At 25.7% G+C, this 15,507-nt stretch overlaps 1 protein-coding gene across 2 annotated transcripts; it reads right to left on the bottom strand.

Annotated features, from left to right (window-relative positions):
* Positions 1-10,675: 10,675 nt before the first annotated feature.
* Positions 10,676-14,713, bottom strand: LOC125812192 (cullin-1-like). Of its 2 annotated transcripts, XM_049491715.1 has the most exons (7): positions 14,475-14,713; positions 14,151-14,250; positions 13,880-14,065; positions 13,744-13,791; positions 11,293-11,496; positions 11,137-11,214; positions 10,676-10,925 (listed from the first exon to the last, which is right to left on the bottom strand). In XM_049491715.1, the coding sequence occupies exons 1-7, from the start codon at positions 14,615-14,617 to the stop codon at positions 10,848-10,850; spliced, it is 837 nt and encodes a 278-aa protein (XP_049347672.1). In that variant the 5' UTR covers positions 14,618-14,713; the 3' UTR covers positions 10,676-10,847. The 2 variants fall into 2 exon arrangements, with proteins under 2 accessions (XP_049347672.1, XP_049347673.1); XM_049491716.1 differs by lacking the exon at positions 13,744-13,791 and having other exon boundaries at positions 14,475-14,682.
* Positions 14,714-15,507: the final 794 nt, after the last annotated feature.

Raw genomic sequence — 15,507 nt, 5'->3', positions numbered from 1 at the left:
TACGAAACAACCTACAATTATAGAATTCTTATATCAAATTAGAAACTTTTAAATTTTTAATTAATTTTAAACGCATATATTTCTTAGACTTTTATTCTTTGTGGTATGGTGTAACTAGTAATGGAAATTTATTTATTTTTGGTAATAATATATGGATTATTAGTAATGTAATAGTCTTTTGAATTATTAATGAATGAATTATGAAAATCAATTAACATTAAATTTAAATTTAACAAATTTTGTTTATAATATATATATATATATATATATATAATCTTGCATAATTTTGTTTATAACAGCTAAATGAGATCTAAATGTCGAATGTCAGTATTTGTGTATATATATAACACTTCATTATAGAAACCATGTCAAATACTACAAAACTTTCAGATAAATATTATCACTATAGAGAAATTTGACTGTAGTTGACTCCAACAAATTATTAATTGATGAATAATTTGTAATTTTCTGGACAGTTTTATGAGGAAGTTTTTGAAAATTATGTTGTGGGTAGATAATGTATTTTTATTTATTTTATTTTTAAAAAAAAAGGAAGTAGCAACTGTTGCTTCACCTAAAATGATAATATTTTCTCTTTTTGTGTCGTTTTAATTTTTTCTAGATTTTATGTTCTAATTTCTGAAATAAACTTTTCAAAGAACATATATTAAACATGTTGTTGCGTATATTAAAGTAAGATCTACATATATTTTATCTTTTTTAAATCTCATTTTGTAAGATTACATTGAATATCTATTGTTGTTATTTGTAAATTTTAAGCATATTTAATTTCCGTAATATCTTAATTTTTTAAACTAATAAAATTAAAATCTCAAAAAAAAGAAAAAAAAACTTGTCATCCAAGTTATTGGTATATTTATGATTGTCTTTACCAATCATGAAACCTTGAGAAATATAATATTTTTCTATTATATTGCTCATATTTACTACTTACTACTTATTAGAAGTGAGAGTTGAGGTGTACCAACATTGCACTATTAAATTGTACAAAAGGGATCATGAATTGTACTATATATGTTTGGCCTACTTTATTGATTTACTTTACTTTACTACTTATTAGAAGTGAGAGTTGAGGTGTACCAACATTGCACTATTAAATTGTACAAAAGGGATCATGAATTGTATTATATATGTTTGGCCTACTTTATTGACTTATTAGAAGTGAGAGTTGAGGTTTACCAACATTGCACTATTAAATTGTACAAAAGGGATCATGAATTGTACTATATATGTTTGGCCTACTTTATTGTTGAATCAACATGTGGATTGCATGTGTTTCAATATTTTAGATACAAATAATTCCCTACAATTTTCAATGTCTTCACTATTCTAATTGTCTCTTTTTTTTATTTTACTCCTATTTAGAAATGGGAGTTTGGGAGGACCAATATTACACTAAAGAGTTGGACTAAAAGCTATAGAAATTGTACATTGAGGCCCACCAAAAAGATGAACTATTCTTTTTTTCCACTTTCCATTCTCCCCTTTTACTCTCTTTAGTTTATCTTTCATCTTAAATTTTTCATACATCTTTAAAATATTTTGAATCATTACTTATTATGAATTATAATGTTTTGATTTTTGCGTAGTTTACAAATATATAAATTTCATTTTAAAAAAATTGAAGATATCATACGCAAATTTATGGTCAAACTTAAACTATTTGATTCTTGAGAAATAAAAAGTGTCACATAAAATGGGACAGACGAAGGATAACTCTCAATTAAATTTATTTCACTTTTTAGTTTCCATTTTTAACATAATTTTTGAAGTTGGATTTGTAGGAATTCTATAGTAGACCCATTTAAATTTGACTTTTTTGTTTTAAATTAGAGAACTTGGCCGCACTTCGCACGATCATTAAAATTAAATATTTTTGATTAATTTTATATTTACTCTGTTGTTTAATCGTAATATTATTATTTGTTTTAATAATATGAAGATTGTGAAAAAAATAAAGCTTCACAAATTTTACATCTATTAAATGAGGAAGAATATATTTTTTATCAAATAAGTTAAAATATATTTGCTAATAACAAATTTTTCCATTGCATGAAGTTGATCCTTTAATATATAATATATATTTCGGTGTACCATTCTCCTTAAATGTCTAAGAAATATCTCATAATGTCAAATAACACTGTAATACTCCCTCTGTCCTTAATTACTTGTCCACTTTTAAATTGACACATTTATTAAGAAATCAATTAATGACATAGTGAGTTTATCATTTTACCCCTATTAATTATGAAGTTGATGAAAAGTTCTGCAATTTTCAAAGTAATTAGTCATTTAATTGAGGGTATAATAGGTAAAAAAAAATGTTCTTTCTTGATTTGTCAAAATGGACAAGTAATTAGAGACAACTATAAAAGGAAAAGTGAACAAGTAATTAGGGACAGAGGGAGTACTAAACAAATGCATCAGCAAATGAAATTTATATTAAAAATATATTGAATGATGACGTAATGATACCTTAATAGAATTTCCTATCCATTTAAAAAAAAAAAAAACTTCACCCTTTCAATTTCGTTATATCTTCTTATTTAGTAGAAGAATCATCATTTATTATATTCTACTCCACCTTAATTGTACCATCAGAGTTTTAAGAATAAACATTAAATTTTAAATCGAAATAAAAAATCATTGAAAAATGACAGAAAAAATAATAATAGTATATGAAAATTAAAATAAGGTGCAAGAAAAGCCTTTTCACGATAATATTTTAAAATATATTGATAACAATTAAAATGAAGTTGTTATTTTATCTTTAAAATTAAGTTTGATTGAATTGAATTAGTACAATGAGAAAAAATATTAAACTAATAACTTTTTAATGTTATTAAATGCATTTTCTTTTTAATTGAGTAGTAGATTAAAAGTTCCGAATTAGGATATTAAAATAATATCTTACTCTCTCCTTAATTATTATGGTATTGCAAACATTTATTTTCCTTAAATGGTGATTCATTTTTCATTTACAGTTATATCCAATTAATTTCTAATGTATTGAATGTGGTTATGGGATATTGAAATAATATATTTATCTTTCCTTAATCATAATAAAATTCTAATTTAACATTTATTTTCTGAAATGATAATTTTGTTTTAATTCCTAGAACATATTGTTTACTATATTGAATGTAATTATAATAAAACATATTGTATTTAGTATGACAAAAGAACTCAAAAATTTGAGAAATTAGATAAATAGTAATCTTAGCTTCTAAGAAATGTCACATCATCATTTACATATCCAACTTTATATATATAAAACAGTTAAAAAAGAAAAAAATAAGTGATTTAAGAAAATTATATAAATAACATTAGTGATCAGATGAAGATTAAGAAAAAACGTCAAACAAATTAGTAGTATTGATGATGATAAAAGTTAAATAAATCATTTTTTCTATTATTTAAATTTTTAACATAAATTTTCCAATCTTTTAAAATTAAAAATTAAAAAAAAAAAATCGAGGCAATAATTATTTTAAAGAAAAATATAACCAAAATTGTCAGAAAAAATTGATAAAAATAAATAAGTATCTATTACTAAGAATGGTGTCACTACATTTTCTATTTTAACTTTATTGTTACATATGGATAGAAACTTTTAGAAGAAGAAATGATACAAAAATTTTAAAATAATGATTTCTTAAATGGTGATTTTTTTTCCATTTATAGCTTTTCAATTAATTTTTAATGTATTATATATGGTTATGGATATTGGAATAATAATTTTAGCTTTCCTTAATCATAATAAATTATATTTTAACCTTTGTTTTTGTGAAATGATAATTTTCTTTTCATTCGTACAACATATTCATTAATATATTAAATGTAATTATAATAAAACATGTTGTATTTAGTATGACAAAAGAGTTCAAAATTTTAAAAAATTAAATAAATAATAATCCTAACTTCTAAGAAATGTCACAAATATATATATATATATATATATATCTAAGAAAATGATATAAATTACATTAATGATGAAATGAAGATTAAGAAAAGAAGTAAAACAAATTAATAATAATATTGATGATGATAGGAGTTAAATAAATCATTTTTTATTTTTTGTAAATTTTCAATATAAATTTTTCAGTCTTTTAAAATTAGAAAATGCTAAAAAAAAAAAAAAACTAAAAATCGAGGCAACAATTATTTTAAGGAAAAAATAACAAAAAATGTCAGAAACATTGATAAGAATAAATAAGTATCTATTGCTAAGAAGGTGTCATCCCACATTTTCTATTTTAGCTTTATTATTACATATAGATAGAAACTTTAAGATGAAGAATGATCCAAAAAATTTTAAAATAACAAATCAATTATGTAAAAATACATGTGTAATTCTTATAAAGTTATAATAGCTAATTTCTTCAAATGAATAATTAAATGAAAGGAAAAAAAGTAATTAAGAAAATAATATAAATAACACTAATTATGAGATTAATAGCATTGATGAGGAAAGGAACTAAATATGATCATCTTTTTAAATTCTTTTTTAAGAAAATATATATAAACTTTAATTAAAGATAAATAAGAAAAAAAAACTTTAAAGATACAAAAAATCAAGACAAAATAAAAGAAGAAAGAAATTAGAAGAATAATGAGGTTGAAAGAAATAATATCTAATTTTCTCTCTTTTCAAATCACAAAATCAATTTTTGCTTGTTCTCCTCTTAATTTGATGTGAATTCCATAAATAGAATGATTTTTTCTCCAAATAATTTTTCTTACCCTTTGAAACACTAATCAGCCTTCTTATAAATTTGTCAACCACAATGAATTTTCTCTCCTTGTAGGAGGAATAAACATTTTTTCAAAAAGTCTTTTATTTTGAAAAGAACTGTTTGTGACATAATCTCTTTCTTTACATCAATGTCTTCACAAGAATCATGAGATATTATCTCTTTCTCTTTTGTTAAAAAAGTCACATGACCTAGAAATTTGATGGACATCTTAGTGACAGAAGTTGATACCATATATTGATCATCATCATCGTCAGAAGAAGAAGAGCCAAAGTGAAGAAATTTGTTCTTATTTGTTACAAATGGTCAACTATTTTTTTTATTTTATAGGCTAAATAATTATAAACAGTTATGAAAAATGAATAGTTTTTATCTTTTCATCTTCCATTTTCATTTACTTAAATCTATATTAGTGTATTGGATGTTATAAAGGGCATAATTAATCGGGTATGATATAAATATTTTTTTAAAAAAATACAAATAAGAAATACAAAACAAAGATAAAATGTCAAAAAAAGGAGAAAAAAGATGAATAGAAATACTGGTCATAGAGAGATGCCACATCAGATTGTCTATATTCAGCTTTATATATACATATATAGGTTCATGCCCTTAGATGTTATTTTATTACTTTAGTTGGCATCGACATTTTTGTAAATCTGATATCTACTTTGGAACATTTTATAATGTGGCATAGGCTGACAATTGAGATCATAAATTTAAAAATAATAAAATTTAATTTAATATAATACTAATATCAATATCATAAAGATATATATATATCATTTAAAAAATATATAAAAAGTATTATAAATTGTAATAATTAACCGCTTTATATTTTTTAAATCATATAACTAATCTGATTTACACTCCAAAATTCATAGGTGTCACATAATTTAGACATTAATTCTTCATTACTCAATATATGTAATTATATCAATGACATATAAATTGAAATAAAAAAATTACATATTTTATTTGAAAATCACATAATAGTACTATAAGGTATAATAATTAACAACTTAACATATTTTAAAATTTTAGTTGACTCTCCAAATTCCACATGTCTCATGTAATTGAGACAGAGAAAAACATATATTGGTTTAAAATTAATAAAAATATTATAAATTATAATAATTAACAACTTAAAATTTATAAAAAAAATCCTTTAAAAAAATTTAGTTGGCTCTCCAAATTCAATCGGTATTACAATAATTAAAACATAGAAATTAACATAGATTGGACTCCTGCTAACATTTATGTTCCCTTTTTAAAAAATTTTCTTTTATACTTTATATAAATAAATTTTTTATGTAAAAAGTATTATAAATCATAATAATTAATAGCTTAAAATATTTTAAAACATATAAAAAGTTTTTGTTAACTTTCAAAATTTCATCTATACTACATAAATTGGGAGAAATATAGATATATAGATATTTTAAGTTGCTAATTATTGTGAGTTATAGTACGTTTTATGTAATTTTCATATATATTACTCGCTTTGTCCTGATTTATGTGATACAAATGAAATTTCAAAAGTCAATGAATTTTTTATAAGTTTTTTTTTATATTAACTTTTTAATTATTGTGATTTATAATATATTTACGTAAATATATTATAAATCACAATAATTAAAAAGTTAATATAAAAAAAAACTTATAAAAAATTCATTGACTTTTGAAATTTCATTTGTATCACATAAATCAGGACAAAGCGAGTAATATATATGAAAATTACATAAAACATACTATAACTCACAATAATTAGCAACTTAAAATATCTATATATCTATATTTCTCCCAATTTATGCGGTATAGATGAAATTTTGAAAGTTAACAAAAACTTTTTATATGTTTTGAAATATTTTAAGCTATTAATTATTATGATTTATAATACTTTTTACATAAAAAATTTATTTATATAAAGTATAAAAGAAAAAAATTAGAAAAAGGAAACATAAATGTCAGCAGGAGTCCAATCTATGTTAATTTCTATGTTTTAATTATTGTAATACCGATTAATTTTGGAGAGCCAACTAAATTTTTTTAAAGGTTTTTTTTTTATAAATTTTAAGTTGTTAATTATTATAATTTATAATATTTTTATTAATTTTAAACCAATATATGTTTTTCTCTGTCTCAATTACATGAGACATATGGAATTCGGAGAGTCAACTAAAATTTTAAAATATGTTAAGTTGTTAATTATTATACCTTATAGTACTATTACGTGATTTTCAAATAAAATATGTAATTTTTTTATTTCAATTTATATGTCATTGATATAATTACATATATTAAGTAATGAAGAATTAATGTGTAAATTATGTGACACCTATGAATTTTGGAGTGTAAATCAAATTAGTTATATGATTTAAAAAAAATAAAGCGGTTAATTATTACAATTTATAATACTTTTTATATATTTTTTAAATGATATATATATATATATATATCTTTATGATATTGATATTAGTATTATAATAAATTAAATTTTATTATTTTAAATTTATGATCTCAATTGTCAGCCTATGCCACATTATAAAATGTTCCCAAGTAGATATCAGATTTACAAAAATGTCGATGTCAGCTAAAGTAATAAAATAACATCTAAGGGCATGAACCTATATATGTATATATAAAGCTGAATATTGACAATTTGATGTGGCATCTCTCTATGACCAGTATTTCTATTCATCTTTTTTTTCTTTTTTTTCGACATTTTATCTTTGTTTTGTATTTTTTATTTGTATTTTAAAAAAAAGTATTTATGTCATACCCGATTAATTATGCCCTTTATAACATCCATTACACTAATATAGATTTAAGTAAATGAAAATGGAAGATGAAAGGATAAAAACTATTCATTTTTTATAACTGTTTATAATTATTTAGCCTATAAAATAAAATAAAATAGTTGAGCATTTGTAACAAATAAGAACAAATTTCTTCACTTTGGCTCTTCTTCTTCTGACGATAATGATCAATATATGGTATCAACTTCTGTCGCTAAGATGTCCATCAAATTTCTAGGTCATGTGAAAGTCAATTGTTGTTGGTCATGGGGTAATTTCATTTTTCCTTGGCTCCCATTGTTAACAAGTGTTTCCTCATCGGCAGTATTTTATGGAGTCCGGAGTCAAAAGGATAACTTTATTTTTTTTAAAAGCATAAACGATATATCAATTTTTTTAAAATCGAAAGGGCAAAATCGCTCCCCCAGGAGCGATATCCTTTGTAAATTTTCTATTGTTTAAAATCGCTTCAGGGGTAGCGAAATTTTTTTTAAAAAAGGAGAAAACGCTGCCAAAGCAGTGATAATTCAAAAAAATAAAAAATTAGCGAGATTATGTTTTTTTTCTGCCCGTATTTCTTTTGCCAACGATTTTTGTTTTATTTTTTTTTAAAAAAAATTAATCTGAAAATTACTGTTGGAGCAGCAATTTTTTCAAAAAAAAATTAAAAAATTAAAATCGCTATTCCAACAGCGATTTCTTAAAAGTAAATTGGTTAAAATCACTGCTCCAGCACCAATTTTCAGATTAACTTTTTTTTGAAAAAAAAAACAAAAATCATTGGCAGCTTTAGCGGGCAGAAAACAAATATTCTCCCTAATTTTTATTTTTTTAAAAAAATTATCGCTGCTTTGGCAGCGACTTCCTGGGAGGCTGATTTTTTTTTTTTGACAAAATCGCTGCTGGGGCAGTGATTTTAATCAAAAAAATTTAACGAAGTAGACAGAGTTAATTATGTGCAAAAGATATCGATTTTACCCTTTTGATTTAAAAAAAAATTGATATACCGTTTATACTTTTTGAAGAAAAAAAGTTAACCTTTTAACTTCAAACTCGTATTTTGTGGCTTCTTCAAATATACACAACTATCTTAAATGTTAAAAATAAAAAACAATTAAAACAAATCACTCCAAACACCCTCACTAGCCTCGAAACTTTAGTTCACTTGAAATGCTACCGCTCCAAATGATCCAATGATCTTCTTCTATTCAAAATCATACTCAAACGACCAAATATCTTAAAATAATGGCCGAACATATATTGAGATCCTTAAATTTGTCCCTAAGTTTCATTTGGCACTCCAACTCAATCTTGTTCCATTTTAATTCTTCAATGTTTCATTTAAACACTTATTTCCAAAGAATCAACAAAGTGGAATGTGTCTACTTCACATGCCATGACATGACACAAAAGTCAATTAAAAACACATACACAACTCCTCTAACTTGCCCTGGTTTTTCATTTTGACACTCTTCTATCTTAGTTTTGTTCTATTTTAACCCTTCAACTCTATTTTTATATACCATTTAAACACAGAATACTAATTTTATGATATCTTCATTTTTATTTATGTTCTTCATTTCCACTTTTTCATTTTAAAAATCAACACTACAACTTTTTTTTAAAAAAATAATTAACGGATGAACATCAATTTTTTTTCAATTTATTTGTTTTTTTAAAAAATATTTTTTAGAGTTCCTCAACATTTTTTGTGAAAAAATAACCGACGAAAGTCTGTCGATTTTCTTTCTTAAGCAATTAATTAAATAGCACCACATATTTTTTTTCATATCCAGTCTATTTGGATTTAACTCAAATACTAACTTTCTAATTTTTCATTCAACTAAATACGAGTAAAAAAAACTCATGTTCATTGCTAATTAATAACACTACTTAAAAACGCTAAAACTCGACATATTTCGTTGAGTTGTCATTGTTTTTTTTTATAAAAGAAAATTGACACACTTTCGTTAGTTATTTTTCACGCAAAAGTATAGAGAATCTCTCAAAAAGAAATTGTTACTTTTTTAAAAAAAAATATCAATGGTCATCCGTCAATTTTTAATTTTTTACGATAAATAACGGACGTACGCCGATTTTTAAAATGGAAAATTGCAGTTGAAGAACATATATAGAAATAAAGAAATCATAAAATTAGTATTTTGTATTTAAACGATACATAAAAAATAGAATTGAAGGGTTAATCTTTTATTATTTCTGTAAATATTTTTTTTTCTTGACTTTTATTCTCTTAGAAAAAGTGTGATGCACACATTCTACCACATCATTTAAAAGTGTCTATGGAACATGAAAATTGGAGGTAAAGGATTAAAATGAAATAAAATTGAGTTGAAATGCGAAAATAAAATTTAGAGACAAGTTTAAGTACTGTGCATATATGTTTGGCCTAAAATAATCATTTTCAATCTGTTGAAATTTTAGTCAATCAAGTCAACTTTTGATCAGCCCGCCCCAAATCTGCCCCAAACACACGCCAAATTCTAGTCATCAAGTCAACTTTTGATCAGCCCACCCCAAATCTGCCCCAAACACACGCCAAATTCTAGTCATCAAGTCAACTTCTGATCAACCCACGCCAAACCTACAAAGCTCACAACTTAAGATTCCAAATCCATGATAAAATTTTGATTTTGATTTAAAATCCACGGTCAATTGGACATTTGCCCAAATTTAGCCCTAACGCAAAAAAAAAAGAAAAGACTTTGGTGTTAGATTCATGATCCAATCATGTTATAATATTAAAAGAATATTATAACATAGTGTTTGTCTAAAAAAGATTTAGGATAATGTTTTTTTTACTTATGTACTCAACACAAGAAAATAAGGTAGGAAACTCACTTATTTTCTTAGAAATTCTTTTCAAGAAAATATTTTTTTCATGGAAAATACTTTCCTTTCATATTGAATACACCTTTAAGGCACTCTTATATAGGAATAACATGACACATGTTTAAAACTACAAAAAATTCAAATAGTATACTTTGATATATTATATATAGTTTAAGACTATAAAATTCAAAAAATTCTTCGCGTTCTTGTAACTTTATTACACAATCAAACTAAAACACTTCACTATATCAATTAAAATGCATTCACTATCCCCAAGGTACATTTATATAAAGGATTGAAAGAGCAAAAGCAAATAAAGTACAACAACTTGTTTAGGTGAAAATGAATATTTAGGACTTATCAAATAGTAGTCACACTCAAATCACATAAAGGCACAACCTCTTCTTCAAGAAGTGTTTCATTTTTAAGCAGCTCCAAGATTGATTTGTTTCTTCTCTTCTAGTTTGCTTGCATGTACAGTAAGGAACTCATATTCTACAACCTGCATTTAGAGTGAGTACTTAATCACATCATGATCAAAATCACTTACTAAGAAAAGAACCAAAAACACTTAATGGCTGATAAAAATTGCATTTATAGATATGTCAAAGATAGTCTTAACAACATCTACTATAAAAAAAAAAAAAAACATCTACTAACTCTGCAATATGCATCAGAATATAAAGAATACGACGATGCAGTCTATTACAAACCTCCAATAACTTATGTTTGCTTATGTCTTTCAAATAACTTTGAACCCTCCTTTCCTCGTCCTTCAAGCATTCCTCAACCTGAATTTCATCAACATTTGGTATGTAATGGAACTATTTAGTTTATTCAATATGCAAAGCAAGCGAAATAGAATTAACCTTCAGCATGTACTCCTCATAAGATTTGCTTGCAATCCAATCTGAGGCTTTCTTAGAGTAGAATACAGCAGTATCCTTCAGCATCGATTCTTCAAAATCTTTCTCGTAATACTTCATGGTGTCTCCACCTATCTCTACATATATATCCAAAATGTTCTTCACTAAGGCCTGATCTATTTGCTCTCCTTCGCGTTCTCTATTAATCTGAATCATGGTAACAAGTAAAAGAGAAACTAAGTGTAAAATATAATACATAGAATTGATTATAAAGAGAAAAACAGAACTGTCCAATATGGCCTCAGGAAGCCAGAGAAATATGAAATCGAGCAGAAGTTCTAGAACAGGAGAAATGTGTTTCTGGACTATGGACAGTGGCAGAGCCAAAAATTTTATTAAGGAGGTTCAAAATATGAAGAAGTAAACTCACGAAGAAGCAGAAGGAGGTCCAACTTCTACTTCTACTTTATACACAAAACTTATATTAACCATATACAAATGTGTATTTTTCAGCCGAAAGGCGTTCATTTGAACCCCCTCGGCACTATGCTCTACCCCTGATTATGGAAGTATACATCGTTGTTATACTAGACTATTTCAGAGGAGTATGGAAAGAACCAGTAGACCGAGAAAAAGGCGATCTAGCTAGATCATTCGAATTTAAAGGACTAGTGAACATAAATGAACAAGAATATTACAGGCTAATCACATTAGCCAAATGTAAGTTGCTAAGTCCGCCTATGTGGCGCCACCACAAATCAAGATTCCCTTTTAATTTATATATTTTCAAAACTAGCCTTCCCCTTTCATTAAAAGTTGTGACTTTTATGAAAAGTTGTGACTTTTATGAAAGGTTATGACCTTTTCGAAGGATTGTAACTTTTCCAAAGAGTTGTGACCTTTCCGATAAGGCACAATAAACATTTGTTCACACTATCCTTTGTTGTCTATAAATGGATGGATTTCCTCTCATTTTAAAACAACGAAAATTCTAAACCTCTTCTTCTTCTTCTGCACATTTAAATATTTGTGTACTTTGTTCCTGTTGAGTGGCTCACTATACAATTGTTTTTGTATCAATATACTTGTAAATAGAATCGTTCTATCCTGAGAGGATCTATTCCTTTAAACCTCGGGTACAAGAGAAGAATAATATCTTAAGGGGACACTGTGCATTTAGTGGGCTCGATTTTTTCCTTTATCTTTCATTTTATTGTTACAGATTTTGGTATGTTTTTTACAGTCATTAATTTATGCTTATGTTATTAATTGTTGTTTTTGAGTACATGTTTTAAACTTTGTTGTTTATATTTCTGCAAAGTTATTGTGATAAATATTTGTTAGTAAAAATTAAATAACACACGTTAATTAAGTATTCACACAAGTTTTATCTGCTGAAATTATTAAAGGTACCGTAAAAAAATTCCTTAAAGATCTATACTACCTTCTCTTGAAGACAAATTCAAATTTGGTATGTCATTGTAAGGACATAAAGACCTTAAAAACTTTATCACACCTTGATGTGCAAAGTGAACCTAGAAAAGAAGACAAGAATTAATAAACTTATGACATGTGTTAAAGGATGTGCCGGATGACCTATAGAGGAATATGACTAGACTGGAGCCTCTTTTAATCCCAAAGACATAGATAACTACACAGTAAGTTAATAGCTCATATTCAATATGAAGTATGCAAAGATTCTCAAGTTTGTGTAGTTACAAATTGAACTTCATCACTTTGGTATGTTGATTTTAAAAAAATACCCAAACAAACTTAATAGTTTTGTGTAACATTTTTCCCTTTCAAGTATATATAATAAGTTTAATTGTTGTCCAATATGATACATTTTCCCTTTAATGTTTCATTTTAATAATTACTTATGATACATTTAAATGGAGAACTTTAAAATGATAGATGTAAAGTGAAAGGTAGGGCTGAACTTTCTACACGTTAAAATTAAAATATTTGTTCACTTTTTTCAGCCTTTATAAAATTTATCCATCCCTTCACCAATGATAATTTAATATCTCTGGTTGAAGTTAATTTGATTCTCCAAAAATATCAAATAGTAACACTTCCTAAAAGAAAAAGTATAAATTATAAAAGCAAATTAAAGATGATTGATTGAAAGATAAATGATAAGATGTTATAATTATCATCTTTCTATACATTATAAATATTTGTTACTATGTAATCTTGTATAAGATAATATAGTATTTTAGCTTCATTAATGACTGATATGTTTTAAATTTAAATTATAAATTCCATGATATTAAATTACCGCGCAATGCGCGGGTGATTTTACTAGTTTAACATATTGCTAACACAAGTAGCCATGTGCAATGGGCAATAATTAACTTATTTTAACAGTCATAGTAGCTTATTATAAATTAAATAGATACCAAAATTCAAAGATCCAGTTAAGGTACATGAGACTTCTTTTAGTAAACCTACCAAAGATATCACAGCATCTCTCACTCCATCATTCATTTCACCATAGACCTACAACAATTTATTAAAATCCATGTAAACACTGACATTATTCGTCTATTTGATCCAACATATCGATGGATAAGTACTCGTAACTAACCAATTCATAGAAAGTCAAATGGCCAGTTTCCTGAAGCGAAGGGAGGCTCCTTCTAGGCACTAAGTATCTGTCAAGGTAATGAAAGAATCTGAAAAGCCACCTGGTTATGATTTTGTGATTATTCCACCTCTTAACAAGTTCGTGTAGCAAGACGTCGTCTTTCTTTCCCTGAATAGATGGAACTACCTGTAACATCGATGATCATATCAAGAAAACGAAAAAAAGAAGAAGTAACAATCATGTATGTAAAACTCTCAAAAGTTTCACTTACCTTTGAGGAGACATAACCTTCCATTGTTTTCTTATACTGCTGATACAGTTTTTGAGCTTCAGGGCCAGCTGGATTGTTGTCACACATGCTATACACTGTTCTGGTTAATTCAATTAGGAAATACAAGTCCAAGAATTTTTCCATACTCAGGCTCGGATTAAAGAATCCGAGACCTCTGGTTAAGAGAGGAGTTGCCCACAATAAAACCTTAAGATACTACTAGCCAATATACAATTTTGAATAAATTTAAAATACTTGCAGGGAACACATAAACTTCAAATTCTGAATGCAGGATAGTATAGTAAAAGTATGAAAATAGGATACGTGTATAAATGCATATACTCTTCAGAAGTGAATTGGTTGGAAGTGTGGCCTTCTTCAACAAGGAGGATAACTTTGTTGATAGCTTCATCTTGCAATATAGGCCATCCTTGTTCAAAACTCAACGTGGGCTTCAAATTACTCATGCTTACTCCAATTAAGAAATATTTTGATATTGATTGATGATGAGGAAATAATTATAAAGTGCTTTGCTATTATACAACTTATAGTTCATGAAAAATGTGAAGGCTTTCGGAGAAGTTTCCAACTTCGAAATTTTAATATAATGGGAAAGTTTAGAGAAGGTTCCAACTTTGATTCTCAATCAATACATTGCAATTTTTTAGACTTAGAGCTTTATGACGGTGGAGCCACTATACCAAAAAGAGTTTATATTATTCAACAACTTGTCATAGTTGTTATTCAATGTCAAAGTCAACTTGGAAGATTTATAGACTTCTTTTGGCCAAGTCAAGAAAATGACAATATTAGTCCTTATAGAGATAGCAATAAGGTGGGGAAATGACAAAATTGATCCCTTAAATTTCTATCTATTATATAGAAGAAAGAACGAAGACCAATGACATTTTAGTAATTTTAACATTATTTAAGGGCAAAATAATAACTGTATAATTAATAATTAAAATGAAAATCTAGAACAATCCATACATGTCTTAACTTTTGTTATGGGCCCATAAAGATATTATTGTAATTTTGTTTAAATGAAGAGTTTCTATTAGTTAACTTCTTACAAACAATAATAAATGCTAAGCTTGTTTTGACATATTTTAGAAAGAAAATTTTGAACTAATTAAAATAAAATGTGTTTGAATAGTTAATATTTTGTTCCTAAAAATACTTTCAAGGATTATTGCGTAAACGTATTTTTAATATTATGTTACATAATATGACCACTAAATTCGTATCTTAATTATTAAAATAATCTTTAAAATGACGTATCAATATTTTTTAATTAGTTTGAAGAAAATATCAAATTTCGTGACTAAAAGAATGAACAATGTTTAACTATCAAGAA

Source organism: Solanum verrucosum, unplaced genomic scaffold (genome assembly GCF_900185275.1).
Source record: "Solanum verrucosum unplaced genomic scaffold, falcon-dt-bn FXZP01000115.1, whole genome shotgun sequence".
Lineage (NCBI taxonomy): Eukaryota > Viridiplantae > Streptophyta > Magnoliopsida > Solanales > Solanaceae > Solanum > Solanum verrucosum.
Note: the sequence above shows the minus strand (reverse complement) of the source record. Positions and strands in the feature narration are given on the sequence as shown.

Bases quoted from the DNA above. Each gene is read 5' to 3' on its own strand.
- LOC125812192 (XM_049491715.1), bottom strand. From the start codon at position 14,617: ATGAGTAATTTGAAGCCCACGTTGAGTTTTGAACAAGGATGGCCTATA. The intron at 14,251-14,474 runs GTATCCTATTTT...TGAATTAACCAG, and splicing joins GAGTATATGCATTTATACAC to AACAGTGTATAGCATGTGTG. The intron at 11,215-11,292 runs GTTAATTCTATT...GATGAAATTCAG, and splicing joins ATGAGGAGTACATGCTGAAG to GTTGAGGAATGCTTGAAGGA.